This window comes from Vidua macroura, chromosome 17 (assembly GCF_024509145.1).
Source record: "Vidua macroura isolate BioBank_ID:100142 chromosome 17, ASM2450914v1, whole genome shotgun sequence".
In the NCBI taxonomy this organism is placed as follows: Eukaryota; Metazoa; Chordata; class Aves; order Passeriformes; family Viduidae; genus Vidua; species Vidua macroura.
The window spans coordinates 9,011,745-9,030,274 of NC_071587.1; the positions used below are offsets into that span (position 1 = coordinate 9,011,745).

Sequence of the window (18,530 nt, forward strand, 5' to 3'; positions counted from 1 at the left end):
CTCCTGGCTGCCTTCCTTCGATGACACACTTAAGTGAGATGAATCCAGGGCTTTAGGAGTCCTTTTTCCATGTGGCACTGGTTATGTGCGGTGCAATCCAGTGGAAATCAAGACATATGCTCTTCCTCTTGCTTCAGCAATTACTCACAGAGCCCTGAGATGAAGTGAAGCAAGAGGACACACACACACACACATATATATATGTAAATATAGAAATCCTTTGCATGGGCAAGAGGATCTCAAGCGATTTGCTGTCAGTGTGTTAATATTAATTATAGTGTAAATGCATATGGCTGCATGTATTTGCATATATGCACGTGTGTGCATATGCATATATAGAATATTTGCATATGAAAGTGGTACAGAGCCAAACTGACCACAGAAAAGGCAACACAGCATATTTTACAAAATGAAAAAAAATGTGGTGAAAATATACCCCTATGATTTAATGCTCCCCCAGCTCTTAATTTATGTGAGTCCTCCTGTCACTCACTAATTACCCTGCTGACTTAACCAACCATCTGTATCGCCAGGCTGCAGGTCAGCTCAGACTGCTGGGCCCTGGTTTGGGGGCTAAAATGCATTTCTGCTGTTTGATCTTCCAAATAAATGAAATCATCTCATTTTAACTCAGCATCACTAAGAGATCAGAAGTTAATTCATGCTGACTGTTGTTCTGAAAATATTTATTAAAGAAATTGGTTTTTAAAAATTGAAGTTGGAAACTGTAAAACGGGGGGAAATAAAGACAAGGGAAATCTTGGCTTCAGCTTGGCCTTGTGAAAATTGCTCGCGGTCAGCAATTACCTCAGCTAATGAAGGATGGAGACTGATTGAGATTGGTGGTTGCTGAGAGCAGGGACTTGTACCTGTGAGGGACCCTGCCCCAGCCCGGGAGAGGATGCTGAGGTGCCACCTCCGAACCCCGCGGCAATGCCTGTACTGCTGGGGACACCTTGTGGTGCACGGCTGCGACAGAAAGGCTGTGATGGAAGTGCCACCAGCCCCTGCTTTCCTAATCCTGCTCCGCTTTTTCCACTCCCAGGGGTGCTGGGGCTCTCCAAGCCAGGGGCAGCTGCCCACAGGCATTTGTAGACACGAGAGAGTCACTGATCCATTGCTGACTGGAACTCCTGGCTCACAAAGCCCCAGGGAGCTGTAAGGAGGAGAGGAAGGACTTGGTAAAGAGCAGGAAAAGAAGAAACACAGAGAATCAGCAGCTGGAGACCCGTGGAATGATGGAACACCCAACCATCTTTTTTTTCTTAAATGTGGGGATTTTTGCAATATTATCAGGCAATTTTTGGTATCCCCCAGAACTGGAGCCCTGTGCTCTGACACCCATGGAGGTGTTTTCAGCCACAGCTACATTCTCAAAGAAAAGAGATGGGAAGAAGCTGCTAAGGGAGGAGAACCAGTGGGAAGCTGGGGATGAGCCCATGGAGCAGTGACAGTGTGGCTGTCTGGGCACGGCGTGCCTCGAGAGATTTGGGCCACGTGCAGCAGAGACGCGCAGGAGTCAGAGGTGCAGAAAACAACCTGTCCCTTGGGGATGATCTGACCTTTCAGCTGCTCCCTCCCCAGGGCTGTGCTCCTGACAGGTTTGGGGAGCAGGCAATGAGGTGGGGACCCGCAGTGGGTAATTTCTTAATTGGACACTGGGTGGTGTTTGGACTGATTGACTAATTAGGTCAAAGCTGTATTGGACTTGCTGTAAGGGTTACTGAGTTTCTTAATAAGTATAGAATAATACAGTATAAGATGATATAATAAAGCAATTGGTCAGTCTTCTGCAATCATGGAGTCAATGCTAATTATTACCTGGCTGGGGGCCTGCGGGGACATCCTCCCTGTGTGTTTCTTCTGGCTAATCCCTGTAATTCTCTGGCTGGAAACAGAAGCTGCAAGCCTCACTGATCTTGGCAGTTTAAGGCTCCTAGGAGTCATGAATACACCCAGGAGGGGACAGGGTATTTGGGAATCCTTAAAACACCCCTCGAGTTCTTACTGGGCTTCCTGAGGACTTGTTGCTGCCAGAAGGAAGCACATGCAGTGCTCTCCTCTGCCCCTGTGAGCTCTCTGCTGGCAGCACAGCTGCTTTAGTAACAACTGCAATATTTTTTTTTCTTTTAGCCCAGCTTTTATTTTAACAATTTTTGCACCAAAAAAAACAAAAAAAACAAAAAAACCCCCAAAAACCACAAGAAAATAAACAACCAAAAAACGAAAACCCAACTGCTATTTTCCAAGTGATTCCAGCAGCAAAGGGAGCAGATGCTGAATGGAATCACACGTGCAAGGAGTTTGTGTGTCCTGCGTCTGCAGTTTCCAGTGCGTTGCCATTATCCCTGAGCATTCTCCGTGTGAAAGATGAGGAGAGTGCAATCACCACGGCCTGTTTCGGTTGAATCAGCAAGGAGGAGTTTCAGAGCTGGCTCTCCACGAATAATCCCATTCTCCCAGGCAGCTGTCTTCTGCAAAATGAAAGTGCAGACATCTACAGTATTACCCTGCGCCTGTTTGCAGAGTCTGCTGTTATCACGTTAATGAAGGGAGCTGAGATAATCACCTTAAAGCATAAATAAATCTCGGATGCTGATTCACTTTCTCCTATTTGAATCTCATTTACCAGGGTAATTCTTATTTTTTTTCCGCTGCAGGCTTGTTGTGTCTGCCAAGACAGCTTTTTTTTTTCACAATTCATCTGCAGAGAACTTGAATTAAGAGGCCTCTTGTCTTGTTGCAGTTATTCCTTCTCATTTTGCAGCCATGTGAAGTCCTAGATCCCAGGCCAGGCCAGAAAATTTGATTTCATCTGCAGCATCAGCCAATGCTGAGTGGGTCACTTACACATGAAAACAAACATGCACTTTTAGAGGATAATTTCTCTCAGTCTTAGGTGACAGGAGACACCTTTTCCCCAGGTTACTGAAGGAGCTCCCACAGGTGTGTAAAATTTAAATTTGTGGCCTCACACTCAGTTATGGCACAGGGATCCCTCACTAAATGAATGGCATGTCAGATGTTGTGAAGTTTCACAATATTCCATGTTTCCTTCAAGCCCCTGGAATCAGGTGAATCTGCATCTCACTTATTTATCCCTCAGTAAATTCACATATGGCACTTATGCTTGCAGAGGAAAAAAAAAATCTGAGCATGTGACTAAATCTGGATGTTCATCAGCTCAAAATGAAGAATATCAACCAGTTCCCACCACATTTTTTTTTTTCCCTAAGTTCCCATGATTTTTTCCCAGGCCTGACTAATGATACCAGAACATCTGGTGCTGGCCAGGCTGCACTCGGGAGGTTTGGCTCCTGTGTCTGTGCCAGCAGCTCACTGGCATGTCCCCAGCCCCTCGCTCCTGCATCCCTCCCGCATCCCGGGATGCCTTGTGAGGGCTCACCTAGAACAGAGACTAGATGGAGCTAAAGAATAAAGCAGGGATTTAATAAAAGGATCTCTTCCATGGATCCACCTTGGGCAGCCCAAGAGCCCAGCCAGGGCTGCACCCAAGATGAACCAAAATGGTCACAAAATGCACGACCGCCCACGGGGGCTCTCACTTTTATAAGTTATGCTCCATTTGCACATTGGAGTTAATCGTCCAATTATAGGTTTAGGTTATGCAGTCCCATCCTTGTTTTTCTCTCTCCAGCCCACGTTATTTGTGCTCTTGGGCCTGAGATTTGGATCATTTGTCCTTGGTCCCCAGCTAGAGAAAGAATTGTTTTTTCTCCCTACTATGTGAAGAGAGCTTACTATCCCTAATATGAAGTTCAGAAGTGCACACCAGAGCAGTACAGAATCTGAAAAATATAAAAGCTAAACCTGAGGCATCACCGGGATGCCCCGATGCCACCAGGAGCTGGGACAAGGCTGTCACAGCGCCATCGCCGGCCACCAGGGCTGGGACAGCTGGGACAACTGGGCAGTGAGCTGGAGGAGCAGGCGTGGACATGAAGCCTCGTGCTGGGAACAAGAAGGTTGGGAAGGACAGAGAGTCTGGGAATGCGGAAAGGCATCCACGCTGGGATGGGGAGATGCGCCCAGGAGCTTTGCGATGGGGAAAACGAGAGTCACAGCCTGTGTCTGGTCCTGGTACGTTACACTGAGTGTGCACGGCAGGGTTTGGGTAGTGGGGTGGCTCTTGGCAGAAGCTGCTGGAAGTTTTCCAAGGATCTGATGGAGCCAATTCCAGCCGGCTCCACCCCCGGGACTGCCCTCACGGAGCCAGCCGTGGTACAGTCCTGCCCCCCGCGCCGGCTCTGGTGGTACGGCCCAGGCTGAGCAGTGCTCCCTTCCCCCCCCCCCCCCCCCCCCCCAGCCCGCGGCGCTGGTGCGCTCCGCGCATGCGCAGTGGCGCGTTCGGAGCTCAGCTGGGCAGTGTTTACAGCCCGAGCGCGCCGGCCTGGGCTGAGCCGAGCTGTGCCGAGAGGAGCCGAGCGACACCGAACCGAACCGAGGCGAACCGAAACGGGACGAACCCAACGGAGCCGAGCCGAACGGAGCCGAACGGAGCCGAGCCATCCGTTGAGGTAGCGCTTTTGTCTGAAAGCGCGGAATAACCTCCCTTTGCCCCTCCCGGTGCTGTGTCAGGGCAGCGACTGCCCCGGAGCCCTGCCGGGGGCGAGCAGCCGCACTTCTGAGCCTCGAGCGTTGTTCTGAGCCCTGCCCGAGCGGTGCTGGTGCGCCTGGGCAGGAGCCGCGGGGTCCAGTGTTGTGCTCCAGGCGTGGGGCTGGGCGCTGGGTTCGTGTTCGGGTTTGTTTTCCTCTGAGGGGGAGGTGGCAACGAGGGGATGTTTCAACACGCAGAGCCGCCTTTGATGTCTCTGTTTTGGGCAGCGGTCCGAATTTCTGCCTGTGCACTTTGTCCCTGCTCAGGTTTGGGGAAATCTCTGTTTTGCATTAGAAGCGAGGAAAATGCACCCGGGGTTTGCTGCGGAGGGAGAGGGTTTTGTTTTGAAAAGTTTAATAAAAGTAAGCCCTAGTGGGTTCCCATTTCCCACCAAGTTAAGTGAGGCTGTGGAAGAGAGGAGTTTGAATGTCAGAGTTTTAAGTTGTGCCTATAGAACATGCATTTTACTGGAAGTAAGATGAAGTCCAGGGAAAGGGATGGTTTCAGGAGTGACTGACACCTGTCACAGTGTGGGTATTCCTGATCCCATTATGAAATGTCTCAGCCCGCTGTGTTTGTTGTTTTCCGTGCTGTAGAACACGGAAGAGCCCTTGCTGTCCATGGAGCTGAGCTGAAACCAGGTCAGACCAGTTGTCCCAGTGGGGCTTGCGTACATCAGCAGGAATCTGTTGGTGATCCAAAGTGGAACACTGTTAAAGGCACAACTTTGTGCTTTAAATCTAAAACTGTAGATTTTAATTTTTTTTTTAATAGCAAAAATAGTGGAATAATGAAGGAAGCCTAAGAACAAAAATATATAAAAGAAAGTCAAGGGAATCAAGACCCTTGGCGAAGAGAGTATTTTAATGTGGAATGTTAAATAGAAGACTAAAGATACAGGCAGCCCTGTGTTGCAAATGCAGTGAGGTTTTGTGTATGTAAGAGGAGAGGAAAAATAATTGGTACATTAACCCACCTGAACCTTCAACCTGATATGTTCCCACTGTGAAGTAATAAAAAAAGAGTATTTGTTTTTTGTAGAGAAAATGAAGGAGTAACTGTGGAAAGGGGAGGGGTGATGTTTTATTTCAAGTGTTATTAATGGTCTTGAACTGGATTGATGTGTTTGAGACATGAATGGATTAAGAAGTGGCTCGAGTTCCTTGCCTAAGTATATCCTGTTTTGTGTGCCTCTACAGGTAATCAGAACGGTGTGTTATTTGAACAACTGTGAAATCTCCTTGGAGTCCTGTAGCTTTGCTTTGTTTCCTCAGAAAATGAAAGTTTATAATTTGCTGTGGCTGAAAGCAACAAATAAACCCCAACAATTTCGCCGTAGGCAGATCTTCTGATCCCAGGAATGAACTCCAAAGCTGCTGCTTCATGGTTATTACTGTGAGCAGGGAAAGGCATTGTAAACAAACACATCTTAAATTATGTTGTGCTTTCTGGAAAGGATTTTTATTTCCTTAATGTATGAGAAGGGGAGAAGAAGCCAGGTCAATTTTGAGTGGTTTTGTTCCCCTGTACGTTTTCCTCTAAAACCTGTAGGCTGCAGTGGGAATTCTCTTTGGAGCTGCTGTCTGTGTCATTAAGTGCTTTACTAATGGTGGTGGCTCAGGCTCTGGAGATGAGCTGTGTGAAAGTGCATTTGCTAAAGTGCATTTACCAAAGTAAGCAAGGTTGACAGGTCAGAGTTTTGTTGGGCTTTTTGAACCTCTGTGCAGTCAATGTCCTGATGCACATTCAAAGGAAATGCAATTTCAGATTTTTCTGGATTTTCTGCCTGTGTCTTAGTCTCGTCAGTTGCCATTGGTGCTGTTAGAGGTGGAAAGTTTGTGTGACAGGAGCTCTGACAGACAGCCCAAACTTGCCCTGTTGTTTGGGCTTGCAGTGAAAAATGACCCCCAAGGGCAGGAGCTGGAATAATCCTTTCTATAAAAGGGTTCAGTGGAAAAGCTGATGTGCTGGTAAAACGGTGGGAGGGTTTGAAGACAGGCCTCGCACACTGAAATTGCCTATTGTGATTTTTTTTTCCCCCACTGGTGTCAGGTACTGCATGCCAGATCTGCTGCGTTTTGTTTTCCATTGTTGGGATGGGGAACGGGAGCACTGGGGTGAGGTTTTTCCCTTGGAGCAGGTAAAGTTCTCTCTCAAAGCACTCCATGTACAGCAGCATAATTTAGTGTTGGAGTGCATGTTCTGTACCTCACCTTGCTTTGCTGTTCTCTCACTTTTAGCGTTTATAGGAGGCTGAAGATGGGAGGCGCGGTGAGTGCGGGAGAAGATAACGATGAATTAATTGATAACCTGAAGGAGGCCCAGTACATCAGGACAGAGCTGGTGGAACAGGCATTCCGAGCCATTGATCGGGCAGATTACTACCTGGAAGAGTTCAAAGACAATGCCTACAAGGATTTGGCATGGAAGCATGGAAATATTCATCTCTCAGCACCATGCATTTACTCAGAGGTGATGGAAGCTTTGGACCTGCAACCAGGGCTGTCATTTCTGAACCTTGGCAGTGGCACTGGTTATCTGAGTTCCATGGTTGGACTCATCCTGGGTAAATACCTCTTCAGTCACATTAACTGGTTGTGTTAGAGCTTTAAAAACAGGTTTTGAAATTGGGGATGAGGTATTCCTCCACTAATGAAGCTGAAAAGGTAGCTGGGAAAGTAAAGAATGCATTAGTCCAGCTTGGCAATTTATCAGGATTCTCACAACCTTCTCTGGAACTGGGTGGGATCCAGATTTCTGTGGCAGATCACAACAGGCAGCAATGTATTTCCAAAGGTGGCTGTAGTGGATTCCTGCAGGTCTGGACACAAACCTGGGTTTGTGTCCCCTTAAGCAAGACCCCAGGTCAGGATCAGGAGCACAGAGTTGAAACTGGGACTGAGCAAGTCCACAAAATGCTGTGACTGCTCTGTGCCTGGTTTGTGTTCACAGCCCTGTCTGGACTGAGGCATGTTTGAGATCCACTTTTGCCTCTTAACCCCCCAACACACAAATGGGAATATTCTCTGGAAAACACTTTAGTGAAGCAGAACTGATTTTGTGACCACGTCTACAGTGGCACAAAGCAAATTATCCAAGTGGAATTGGACAATTTAAATTCTCCCTGCAGTGTTTCAGTCAGACTTGTGTTGCTAGGATAGATAGCAAGTGCCTATAGGCTACTCACTTAAATTTTGGGGGAATGTCCAGAATTTTAACTGCTGGGATGTTTATTCTCAGGGTAAAGTCTCATTTCCCATTTGTGATTTTCTCCTAGGTTTGTTGACATTACTTAGAATTCCAATATATAACTCCAGGGCTTTTATATTCTTTTTGCAGAAGTTACCCTGTCAGTTCTGAATAAAAAGCATAAGTGCTGAACAACTTTTGTATTTCCCAGTTTGTTTTTGCTGTTAATTGAGGTACAGTGTATGATGACTGTTCCTGATAAATTGCAGAGATTTTTAGCATAAAAATAAAATGGATGTTCTAAAACTTGCAGACCATTGGGATTTTTTTCCAGGTGGTCACTTTCACAGCAATGGCATCAGTGTTTCCCTCCTATAGAGAAGTTTCCTGCATAGTTAAGAGCAAATGATTCAGAATCAGCTGTGCACAAGGGGCTCATTTGCTGCCAGAAATTGCAGGTATAGGGTTGCAAATCCCATTGTAGCAGTAAGAGCAGTAGTAAGAGCTACAATTTGCATTGTAGCTGCAAATCCCATTTGTAGCACAAACACTGACTGACACACATGGAGCAATCTGCTGGAGGAAGGAACCCAAAGTGTGTTAATCCTGCTGGATTGTGTGTTGTTGCTGTTGCCATCCCCTGGTGTTCTGCACTTGCAGGTCCTTTTGGGGTTAACCACGGCGTGGAGCTTCACTCCGACGTGATCGAGTACGCAAAGCAGAAATTGGACTTTTTCATTAAAACAAGCGACAGCTTTGACAAGTAAGAATGCAAAATGCCTCTTGGGATTAATTTGGTGCTTTTGGCTTTACTCAGGGAAGTTCTTGCTCCCATGTGGCCCCTCTGGATTCAGGGTAATCTGAGGATTCAGGCTCCTTAGGCTTGCTGAGCTGCAATGTGTGACCTTCGAAGCCTATGTGTGTCATGGGGAAGTCTCAGAAATGTTTGCAGAGTTTTTAATAGCAGTGCTGATGTCGCAGGGCTTAGAAGGAGCTGAGGAAGTTTGTTTATTTTTAAATGCACTTGCAGTAACAGCTTAAAAACTTGCAAGTAACAATACTTGGTTGTGCTCGTGATCTGAGAGCTTGCATGGTAAAGAGATTATGAGCTGGTTTTTGTGGCAGCCTAATGTGTTTTATCTGAGAAGAAGGAAAAATGGCATTTTAAAATATGAAGGTAGTTTTATGATGATTAAGTTGGTACTAAAACTGCCTGGGATTTGATTTATGTTCTTCCTTAGACCCTCCATTCTGCTGCTGTCACAAGTAATAACTTCCCAGCTAGATAACCATTGCCAATAGTAACCTCAGCAATAAAAGTTGTGGCTGTCACATTTTTGGATCCGTTTCATACTTTGTTCAAGCAGGGAAGCGAAGCATCTGTGAATACCTGATATCCTTCTCTCCTGGGAGGAAGAAAATTAAAATCATGGCATGCAGGATTTTAGGCTACTCAGTCTTTTGCTGTTCCTGCTGCCCTGGGAAGCTGCTGAGGAGGGGGTTGCATTTTCTGTATGTTGGCAGAAGACTGAAAGTTTCTGGTGCTCAACAGGGTTTTTTTTTTTTCAGTCATGTTGCTGTTGTTTGAGGAGATGTTTTAAGGAAGACTTTCTTCTCTCTCCAGACAAATATAGCAATGGAGCAAAAGCAAGCTGAATTCAGAAATTAACATGCCTGGAAAATTGGCTTTGCTGAGTGATGTCTGCTGGGTTGTGCTCCTGGAACAGTGTGTGCAGGAACTGTTCTCTGGCTGCTCTGAATGTCTAGCCCTCTTTGCAAACCCAGAAAGCTCCAGGAAGCATTTAGGAATAAATAGGTGCTGTGTTGAGCTGCCACTCAAGATACCAGTAAAAGAATGGATGTGTTGAACAACTCCTTCCAAAATCAGCCTTTAAACATAGGGCTTAAAACTTAGGGAGTTTTGGAGCTTGTAAGAAAACCAGAGGCATCAGAGAAATTTTTCTTTTAAACCAAGTCAGAAATACTGTAGGCAAAAAGTCTTTTTTATGAAGGGTGAAATCACAGTTCTTTTGAAGCTGATGGGAAAACTTCCATTGGCTTCAGCACAGCTTACTTCTGTATCATCAGGTGGTAATTCCCCACATCTGGAAACCACTTTAAAGCTTTTGAAAATGCAAAAATAAACCCAGGTGCAGTCCTTAAATGACTCTGAAATTTGCAAGCACAGGTCTAGTATTTGTATTTACATTTTATAACTGGGTCAGCATCAGGTGACTAAAAATAGCTTGTTCTGAAGAGTTACCTGCAGCTCAAGTATGAAATCATGCATCCTTATCCTTTGGAGATTTTAATCCATGAATTCTGACCTCATTTTCCCGTGGTTTTGAGACTTCTAGCTGTAGTCTGTTACAACAATGTCTAGAATAGATGGGCTTTGGAGGAGAAATCCTGTAAAACTGTGGGATTTTTTTCAAGTGATTTCCATAGTTCAATTTTTCCACAATTGTGAAAATAATTTATTTTGATAAATTGTTGTATTTTTGTCTAATACAAGTCTTTTTCACTTTCAGGTTTGAATTTTGCGAGCCGTCCTTTGTCATTGGCAATTGTTTAGAGATTTCTCCAGACTGCACTCAGTATGACCGTGTTTACTGTGGTGCTGGAGTCCAGAAGGAGCACGAGGACTACATGAAGAACCTGTTGAAAGTTGGGGGAATTCTTGTCATGCCTCTAGAAGAGAAGGTTGAGTACCTTTTTACTCATATTTCAGTTATTCTTAATTCTGATCTTGGTTTAGTCAGTATCTGTTCCTTTATCTTGCTGTTGTATCAGGCTGAAGAAAGAATTAAGTGCACTGGTTTTCACTATGACTGAAAACTGAACTCTGCACATTCCTAATATTTAAGATATTTGTAGTTTTGCAGTCTTCCATATATTACAATCTGTTGTTGATTGCAATTTTCTTCCACACTGCAGAAAATATGAGAAAAGCTTTGTTTGATTATATAATTTAGTGTTGTGCTTAATGGCAAAGCACAACTTTTTGCACCCTGACTGGCTCTTGAAAGAGTGTGCAGGATGTTTCTATTTATTAATGTCTGTGGATTCTTTTAGTAAAAAGTGGGTTAAGTGCCTGACCTTCTACCACTGTCAGGGAACGTGAGAGGAGCAGGGTGCAGGGTTTCTTCCCAGTAAGAGGCTGTGCAGTGGGCTGGGGTAGGAGATTTGATCTGTGACCTTTTCAGGAGCGAGTGCTCGTGGTGACTCAGGAGTTTTCCCAGAGGTCAGACACAGCTGCTCTGGTCCAGCCTGGAGGAAGATCTGGGCAAGCAGAGTGACCTAAATTACCAGTGCCCATGCTCTGTTGCAATAGATGAAGTTACTTGGAACTAGTCCTGCAAGGACTTCCCAATATTTTTTTTAAAAACCAACGTTTTTTCTCATCAACTTTTACTGTTGCAGCTTCCAGTACTCAACTTGGCCAGACAGAAAAGTCATTTGTTCATTTTTTTTGTTCAAAAATCTCACTGTAGTTCCCATAATGGACAATAATCTCCATGTTTTGCTTCAGTTGACTAAGATAACTCGGACTGGTCCTTCTGCCTGGGAGACCAAGAAGATTCTTGCTGTTTCCTTTGCTCCTTTGATTCAGCCAAACCACACAGATTCAGGAAAATCAAGGCTCGTTCACTTGCGTGAGTACAGATATTCCTGAGCTTGGGGGAATTCCTTCTGCTTGGCTGTGAGCTGTAACATCCCTGGGAATCCTTTCAAGGAAAACTACTCCAAGTCCCTCATTTTTTAGAACAGTTGTTTGTCTTGTGCAAGCATTGGAGTTGAATGAAATAGATTCTAAATCACAGACTCACAGAATGACCTGGGTTGTTAGGGACCTTAAAGATCATCTAATTCCAATACTACTGCTGTGGGCAGGGACACCTTCCACTGGGCCATCATTCTAAACAGAAATTATTTCTTGTGAAGTTGTACCTGAACTTTGAAGGGTGTTTTATCCTTGTTGTTGCAGTCCTGAATGACTGAATCCTGTCATGGTTCTCAGGCACTGTGCCACAAGGAGAGGAAAATAAACAAGCACTGCCTGTGAACAAATGTTGTATCTACTCAAAGACTCTCACCCCCAGTAATCCAGAATTACCCTGAACCTGGAATGCTTGAGGGATACAAGTTGTGCAGTTCTTGGTTAGCTGTTTGAAATGCAGGTCGTATCAGTGGCCCCAATCTTTAGATAAAGACTTCAGTGTCAAGAGGCCTCTTAAGAGCACATGAAGACAGAGTTACTTTCATAAAGAGATTAGTCAGGCTTTGGTCTTAACCTGGAAAGGTGTCTGCACAACAAAAAGGAGCTCAGGAAACAGTCCACAGCATGCTAGAAATAAGTGCATGTTTCAGCATGTTCTCACTTTGTAGTGAGAGCTGCCCATAAATTCTATGGAGTTATTTTCTTCTTTTTTCATTCAGGTCCCAGCAAAGCTCACTTGTTGGCAGAGGATAGGGACTTTTTGTGTCAGTTTTGATTCATTTTTTTCATGGATCTGTGTGCATCTATACATTTTTTAATTTTTAGCTGCATTTCTAAGCTGGCAGCAAATAAGTGCAGAAGACAGAATAGTCTTCCAAGCCATTAATGTGGGAGGCATTTTAATACAGTAACTTACTGTAATGTTGCTATAATTACTTCTACAAAATGGTTTCCAGCCTGTCTTCACCCACTAGGTCTGAAGCAGTTTTTGAAGAGCATAAATAGTACTTGTGTTTTATAAGTGCAGAGCTTGGCAAAGCTGAAGGAGCTGTACAATAGAAAAATAATTTTATGGAAGAATTCAACAGACTTCAGGTCTAGTTATCTACCACAGGAAAATACCTGATTCTAAGGCATAAAACAATCACAGCTCCCATCACTAAGTCTGCATTCATACAGTCTTTAAGATGTGCATCTTAGAATAATTGAGAACGTGAAATCAAGGCAGGAAACTTTTTAATGAGAGAAACGCACAATTAAATTTCGTTTGGAAAGTTGCAACACAGTTTATCCGAGTTGACAGGAGCTGAATAGAGCTGTTTGTGTAATCCCAGCAGGGAATTCAAATGGCCTGATTTAATCTGAGCAAACAGAACTTTTCCTGGGAGTACTTCTGGGGGAAGTTCCTCCATCTCTGCTCACAGGTTTCGTTTGCTTGCAGCCCCCGTGGCCGTTCGCAGCCTGCAGGACCTGGCTCGCATCGCCATCAGAGGCACCATCAAGAAAATCATCCATCAGGAGGCCATGAGCAGAGCTGGGAACGGGCTGAAGAACCCGCCCAGGTTCAAACGGAGGCGCGTGCGGCGCCGGCGCATGGAGACCATCGTGTTCCTGGACAAGGAGGTGTTCGCCAGCCGCATCTCCAGCCCCTCGGACGACAACAACAACAGCGAGGACATGGACGAGGAGAGGCCGGAGGAGGAGGAGGAAACCAAACCCTCTGAACTAAAGCCAGACCCTCCCGTAAACTTTTTGAGAGAAAAGGTCTTGAGCCTGCCATTGCCCGATCCCTTGAAGTATTACTTGCTTTATTACAGGGAAAAGTAGATTTTCTTCTTTTAGAAAGTGGGAGGTAGGCAGAGAATAAAGTATTCCTTAGGGCTTGACAAACGTGTCCCACTTGCTTGCCTGCGAATGTGACACCCGAGGCAGTAGGCTGGCTGGGGAATGTGGCTGCTGTAAACTTTGACATTATAGCTTCTTTGAGTTCCTTCTTTCTTCTCAGTTGTGTGCTCTAGTTTTATTCTACAGCAGGGATTCCTTAGGAAGCAAGTTGGTGAAGTGCTCAGCTGCTTATGGAAAGGAGGATTTAATTCCCTTGAAACCAACTGCAGGAGATATTCCTAAAAATGTCGTGGCTGCTCTACTGAATATCAGTTGGGAAAAACTCCTGAGCAGTTCCCCAAAGACCTTTCCTGTCTGTGCTCTCTCCCAGTAAACCTGCCATGTATTTGCCATGGTGTGTGTATAATGGAGGGTGAAGATTATTAGTTAAAACCTGACCTGGCAAATCATGTTTCTTCCAGTAATCTGAAAAGCACAACTTTACAGACAGGAAAGAATTTTTGGAATTACCCTTGTGGCATCCAGGTTTTGAATGAGAAGGAAAGCATCAGCTCCCCTTTGGTTGATCTGCTTTGCTTGTAAATTATATATAATTTTTCAGTAAAGAGTGTTTTACAAAATACTGTTTTTTTTAAGGGAAAACCCCTGTTCCAGAGGACGAGTTGTTAGATTTTTGTGGTTCTTTTAAAGCAATGGAGGCAAGTGAGGAATTGCAAAGCTGTTTAACTTTGACAGGATGCAAGGGTAGTCAGGGTTGGGGCTGCTGTCTCTGAAAATGTTTACAGAGAAATTCTGAGTGGGGAAAATGGTAAAGAAAAGCTGCAGAGCAGTGAGTTTGTGCAAGCTGAAAGCAGTATCTGTGGGTTTTGCTGTCATGTGAGATAACCCAGATCATCTGGGCTGAGCAGAGTGAGGTGCAGAGCACCAGCCTGAGCAATAAATCAGCCAAACAGAGTTTTGTGGGGGGTCTGCAGAACCTGAGAGCAGCCTAGAGAGCCAAACCGATGCAGTTCTCAGGTGTTCCTGTGTGTGTGCCCCTGCTGTGGCAAGGTGGCCAGAATACAACTTGTTCACAAGTGCTCCAGAGTGGAATGGAGCTGCTCAGCTTGGTAGGTGATTTTATTCCTGCAGCAATGAAGTGGAAATTTTAACAGGTTCTTATGGAAGGACTTGTCACTCTGCAGTTCTGTGGATGTGAGCTGTAATTTTTATTTCCAAAACTCTCTGTCATGCTGATGGAGGGGGATGCCATGGAATCATAGGAATCATGGAATCATAGGATCAGAATGGTTTGGGTTGGAAGGGACCTTAAAGACCATCTTGTTCCAACCCCCTGCCATGTACAGGGGCACCTTCCACTAGGCCAAGTTGCTCCCAGCCCCATCCAGCCTGGCCTTGGGCAGTTCCAGGAATGGGGAGTCCACAATGTCTGTGGATAATAAAATACTGTATTTAGAAGAGGTTTACTTGGTCCAGCCTGTTTGGGAAATGTACCTGAACTGGTAAAGGCTGGAAGGAAAACCTGGAGTTTGTGTTGATGTGAAATAGTCCTAAAGCTGGGGGGAATGAAAAGCTCTCTTTCAGCAGGTAATGAAACTGTGTTAAGGCATTGCTCCATCAGAAGCACTTAAGTTGTTATCACTTTGATATCTTTTGTTTTTTTAATGTGTGCTGTCTCCTCATATTTTGAGGAGGATTGAGTGAAGACTGTATTGCCAAATGGTCCTGAGTTGCACAACTTGCTTCATGAAAAATAGTTTCAAAGTTCTGTGTGGCTTTGAAAATAAATGAATAACATGTATGTCTGAGCCTGAAGTGGAGAACTTTTCCTTGCTTAACAGGATTTTTGTGTCTCTTTGGGAATATTGTCTGATAATCCTGTATCATGTGGCTGCTGGCATGTAACACAGTCATAGGCTGGGTTTTGCCTCTGGTTTCCTGTCTCCACTTCTGGTCTCAATGGCACCCCAAGTTATCTTGCTCCCTTGGATTCTGATTTCTTTATTTGCAGTGGGGCAGTTCTGTGGCCACTGAGCTGATGTTTCCTGTAAAGATGCATGTCCCCATCGTTGGATTCTGGCAACTCCCATGATTTTTTTTCTACAAATGCAAGTCCTGAATGTGGTGGTAAATAGAGGGTTAATAGAATCTGTGTGTAATTACTCTCAGTGCTTCCCTACAGGCTGTGGCCTCTTGTTTGTTGGAAAAGTCTGTTTAATGGGTGTCATGCCAGGCATGTGCCTTTCTGGATTGTGGCACAATTTCCACACCCCTCCATAGTCCAGGGTGCCTCCTGCTTTTAGCTACCAGGTCATTCTTCAGTTTAATCATAACACTTCTAAAGAAGTCCCTTTAAAAATGACACTAAACTTCAGGTTCCTGTTAGTAAGCCTTGCAGAGATTCTGTTAAAACTGACCAGTCGAGGGAGGATTATCTTTCATTTATCCCTTGTTTGGTTTTTATCCCCATCCCAGCCCCAGTTGTAAAAGGTATTTTATCAGATTTTTCACCAGATTTGCCTTTTTTATTACATTTGCTAGATTTTTGTAGCTTTCTATAAGATGCATAAATACTGCTATTTTTTTCCTGGATAAGGTTGAATAAATAAATATATATGTATATATATAGGAAATTTATGTTCTAGGTTGACAGATTGTACCCTTGTCCAAAAAACTCCCACAGATCTAAACAAATAGTAGAAATTTTATGTATAATATAGCTGTGAAATAGTATTGCTTATAGCCTGTAAATAAAGGGGAATTGTAAACACATTTTCCCTGTTCACAAGCACTTGCACTGTAGTTTTGTAGGCATTTCTAGCAGAGGGATTGAGGCAGAGCTGGGTTTGTATGGATCTGTGAGCTGTCCAGGAATTGTACCTGCTTTGTTTCCTTTTGTGTTCTCAGTAGTTGTCACTTTTTTTTTTCGTATGTGACTCCTTTTAGGTTTTGATCCTGCAGCAAATTTGCAAAGAGAACTGAACTTCAAGCTGCTTTAGTCATGAGTGTGTGAGCTGAAAAATCTCTGTATAGAAACTAGAGTTCAGTTGGCCTGAGGCATGCAGAAGTGTTATGCAATTTAAACTTTATTAATAAGTGTTTCTGTATCAATAAATTCAGTGAAGACTTTTTAGCCTTCTTAACGTGGCTTTGCATTATACTGTGATTAGAATACTTTGTAGGTGAGTGCTTATTTCCATAATTGGAGGTCAGTACACTAAAACAGCAGAAAAAAATGCTTAACAATATGGTGCAGGTGCATAGTTTCAGATGAACTCCTCAGAATGTGCTCTCTCAAACCTGCCCAGATGATGTGTTCCAAACCTTGAAGTAATGCAGCTGTGCAGGATGAATTTTGGGATCAGCACACGCAGAACTGATGTATATTTATTGTGTCAGAGTGGTTAAAAGTGGACTTAGTTCCCTGGCTGTTTGACCTGTAAATAACAGATACCAAAAGGCGATTTCATCCATTTCTGTACTTCAAGGAGTTGCCTAAACCAAACGTGTCAGGAGTTTGTTCTGTGCATTCTGAACTGCAGCTCCCCTCTAGTCCCCTGGGCTCTCTCTGAGTGTTTAATTAACGTGAATTTTTAAGAGTGGGTGTTCAAGGCTTTCATTTCTCCAGTATTGAGAACAATATTTTGGTTTCAGCTGTGCTAGGAATCTGATCATAATAGCAAATACAGCTGCTGCTAATTAAATGAATCTGTTAACCTTTATTCCATAGGATAATTGCTTGTCTGTGTGTTTCTTCCTGTCATCTGTGTGTATGATAAATGTCCTTTTCCCAGCTATAACAGGAGATTAGTTTGATGTTAATGTTTTCCTTCACGTGATGTGTGCTGAAAGAAAATCCTTTTCTGCTTTGGAAAGCTGTGGATGTGTCATACAAATGGTATTGAGGAAATTAAGTTTGTCAGATGATGTTTATGTTCACTTCATTGTAAAACACAGAACATCACTGTTCCCTGGGGGGTAGGGAGGGGGCGGGTCCCCTGAGGGAAATCTTTCTGCTGAAGAAAAAGGGACAGAAGGGAGAGTTAAAAATAAAAAATATAAAGGGTATTTGTAGGGGAAAATGGGGAAGGGGAAAAAAACCCCACCTGAAGGAACCCCCCAAATTTCTTGCTTTCTACAGGTGTGAAAAGCTTGTGTAGCAGAGGCTGGAAATGCTGGAGCATGGGACACAAGGGTTGACATCATTCCTGGTGTTCAGGAGACAAGTTTTGGTTCTTGCTCAGAGATGCACACTCGTTTTTAAAGAATTTGTCATGCTGATGGAAAATAAGACAAATTAATGTGAGAATAAGGGGCCTGGGATTGCTGGTGTTCTTAACCCTCACCAACATCCCATTTATCACGAGGGGAGATGAGATGAGCAAGGCAGGAGAGAAGTGGTGAAGATCTGCTGCTCAGAAAACGTGTGGGATGCAGAATTTGCCTTCTTGCATTGAAACGATCCCCATGCTCTGTTAAATCTGCTGACTTGGCTCAAGATCCCATTCCTAAAAAGCAGTGGGCAAATACCCCTCAATCCATCCCAAAGCTGCTCCCCCACAGCACAGCCAGACTTTGAAATGCAATTCCACGGACAGAACTCATCCCACAGAAATGGGACTGAGCCCTGGCCCAGCTGTCCTCTTTGCAACACGAATAAAAAGGGATTTTTGTTGTTGTTGCAGAGGGTTGGTTTAGATCTCAAGAGTTTATGCACCACAGAGGCAGAAAGCAAAAGCCTCGTATTTGCAAAGTGGCCAGATGTGCCAGGGGAAAACGATGGCTCCAAAAGAACTGACATTTGGAGAGAACGTTTTTGTTTATCTTCCCAGCTTTGCAGAACAGCTCCTACCAGCTGTGCTACCCTGTCCTAGCAGTGTGCTTTGCAAGGAGGTGATGTGAGGAGCAGTGAGGCTGGAAGGACAGAACTTCAGGCAGGAGGATTTTCCCGAGACGTGCGTTGCCTGATGCACATGGAGGATGTGTTTCTAAGGCACTCAACGCCTCTGGAATTAAAAGCTGTCCTATTCACCAGAGCAGTCTGGTTTTAGCTGCCAGTTGTATGAAGGCTGAAGATGATAATTTGGCTTTTTACAACCCGTTTTTGTGAGCAGGGTTGGCCCTGGTTGGGTTGGATGGCCGCTAGAGGACACTCTG

General features: G+C 44.4%; 1 protein-coding gene across 3 annotated transcripts; it reads left to right on the forward strand.

Moving 5' to 3' along the window:
• The first annotated feature begins 4,348 nt into the window (after nucleotides 1-4,348).
• Nucleotides 4,349-17,108, forward strand: PCMTD2 (protein-L-isoaspartate (D-aspartate) O-methyltransferase domain containing 2). 3 transcript variants are annotated; one of them, XM_053992958.1, is made up of 6 exons: nucleotides 4,349-4,538; nucleotides 6,859-7,184; nucleotides 8,468-8,570; nucleotides 10,339-10,510; nucleotides 11,340-11,463; nucleotides 12,970-17,108. In XM_053992958.1, exons 2-6 carry the CDS (start codon nucleotides 6,878-6,880, stop codon nucleotides 13,353-13,355), a joined length of 1,092 nt encoding a protein of 363 aa, XP_053848933.1. In that variant the 5' UTR covers nucleotides 4,349-4,538; nucleotides 6,859-6,877; the 3' UTR covers nucleotides 13,356-17,108. The 3 variants fall into 3 exon arrangements, with proteins under 3 accessions (XP_053848933.1, XP_053848936.1, XP_053848935.1); XM_053992961.1 differs by lacking the exon at nucleotides 4,349-4,538 and adding an exon at nucleotides 4,573-4,688; XM_053992960.1 differs by lacking the exon at nucleotides 4,349-4,538 and adding an exon at nucleotides 4,599-4,750.
• The last annotated feature ends 1,422 nt before the right edge of the window (nucleotides 17,109-18,530 follow it).

Coding starts and splice junctions, on each gene's coding strand:
- PCMTD2 (XM_053992958.1), top strand. CDS start 6,878: ATGGGAGGCGCGGTGAGTGCGGGAGAAGATAACGATGAATTAATTGAT. Junction 10,511..11,339: donor TCATGCCTCTAGAAGAGAAG/GTTGAGTACCTT, acceptor GTTTTGCTTCAG/TTGACTAAGATAACTCGGAC. Junction 11,464..12,969: donor ATCAAGGCTCGTTCACTTGC/GTGAGTACAGAT, acceptor GTTTGCTTGCAG/CCCCCGTGGCCGTTCGCAGC.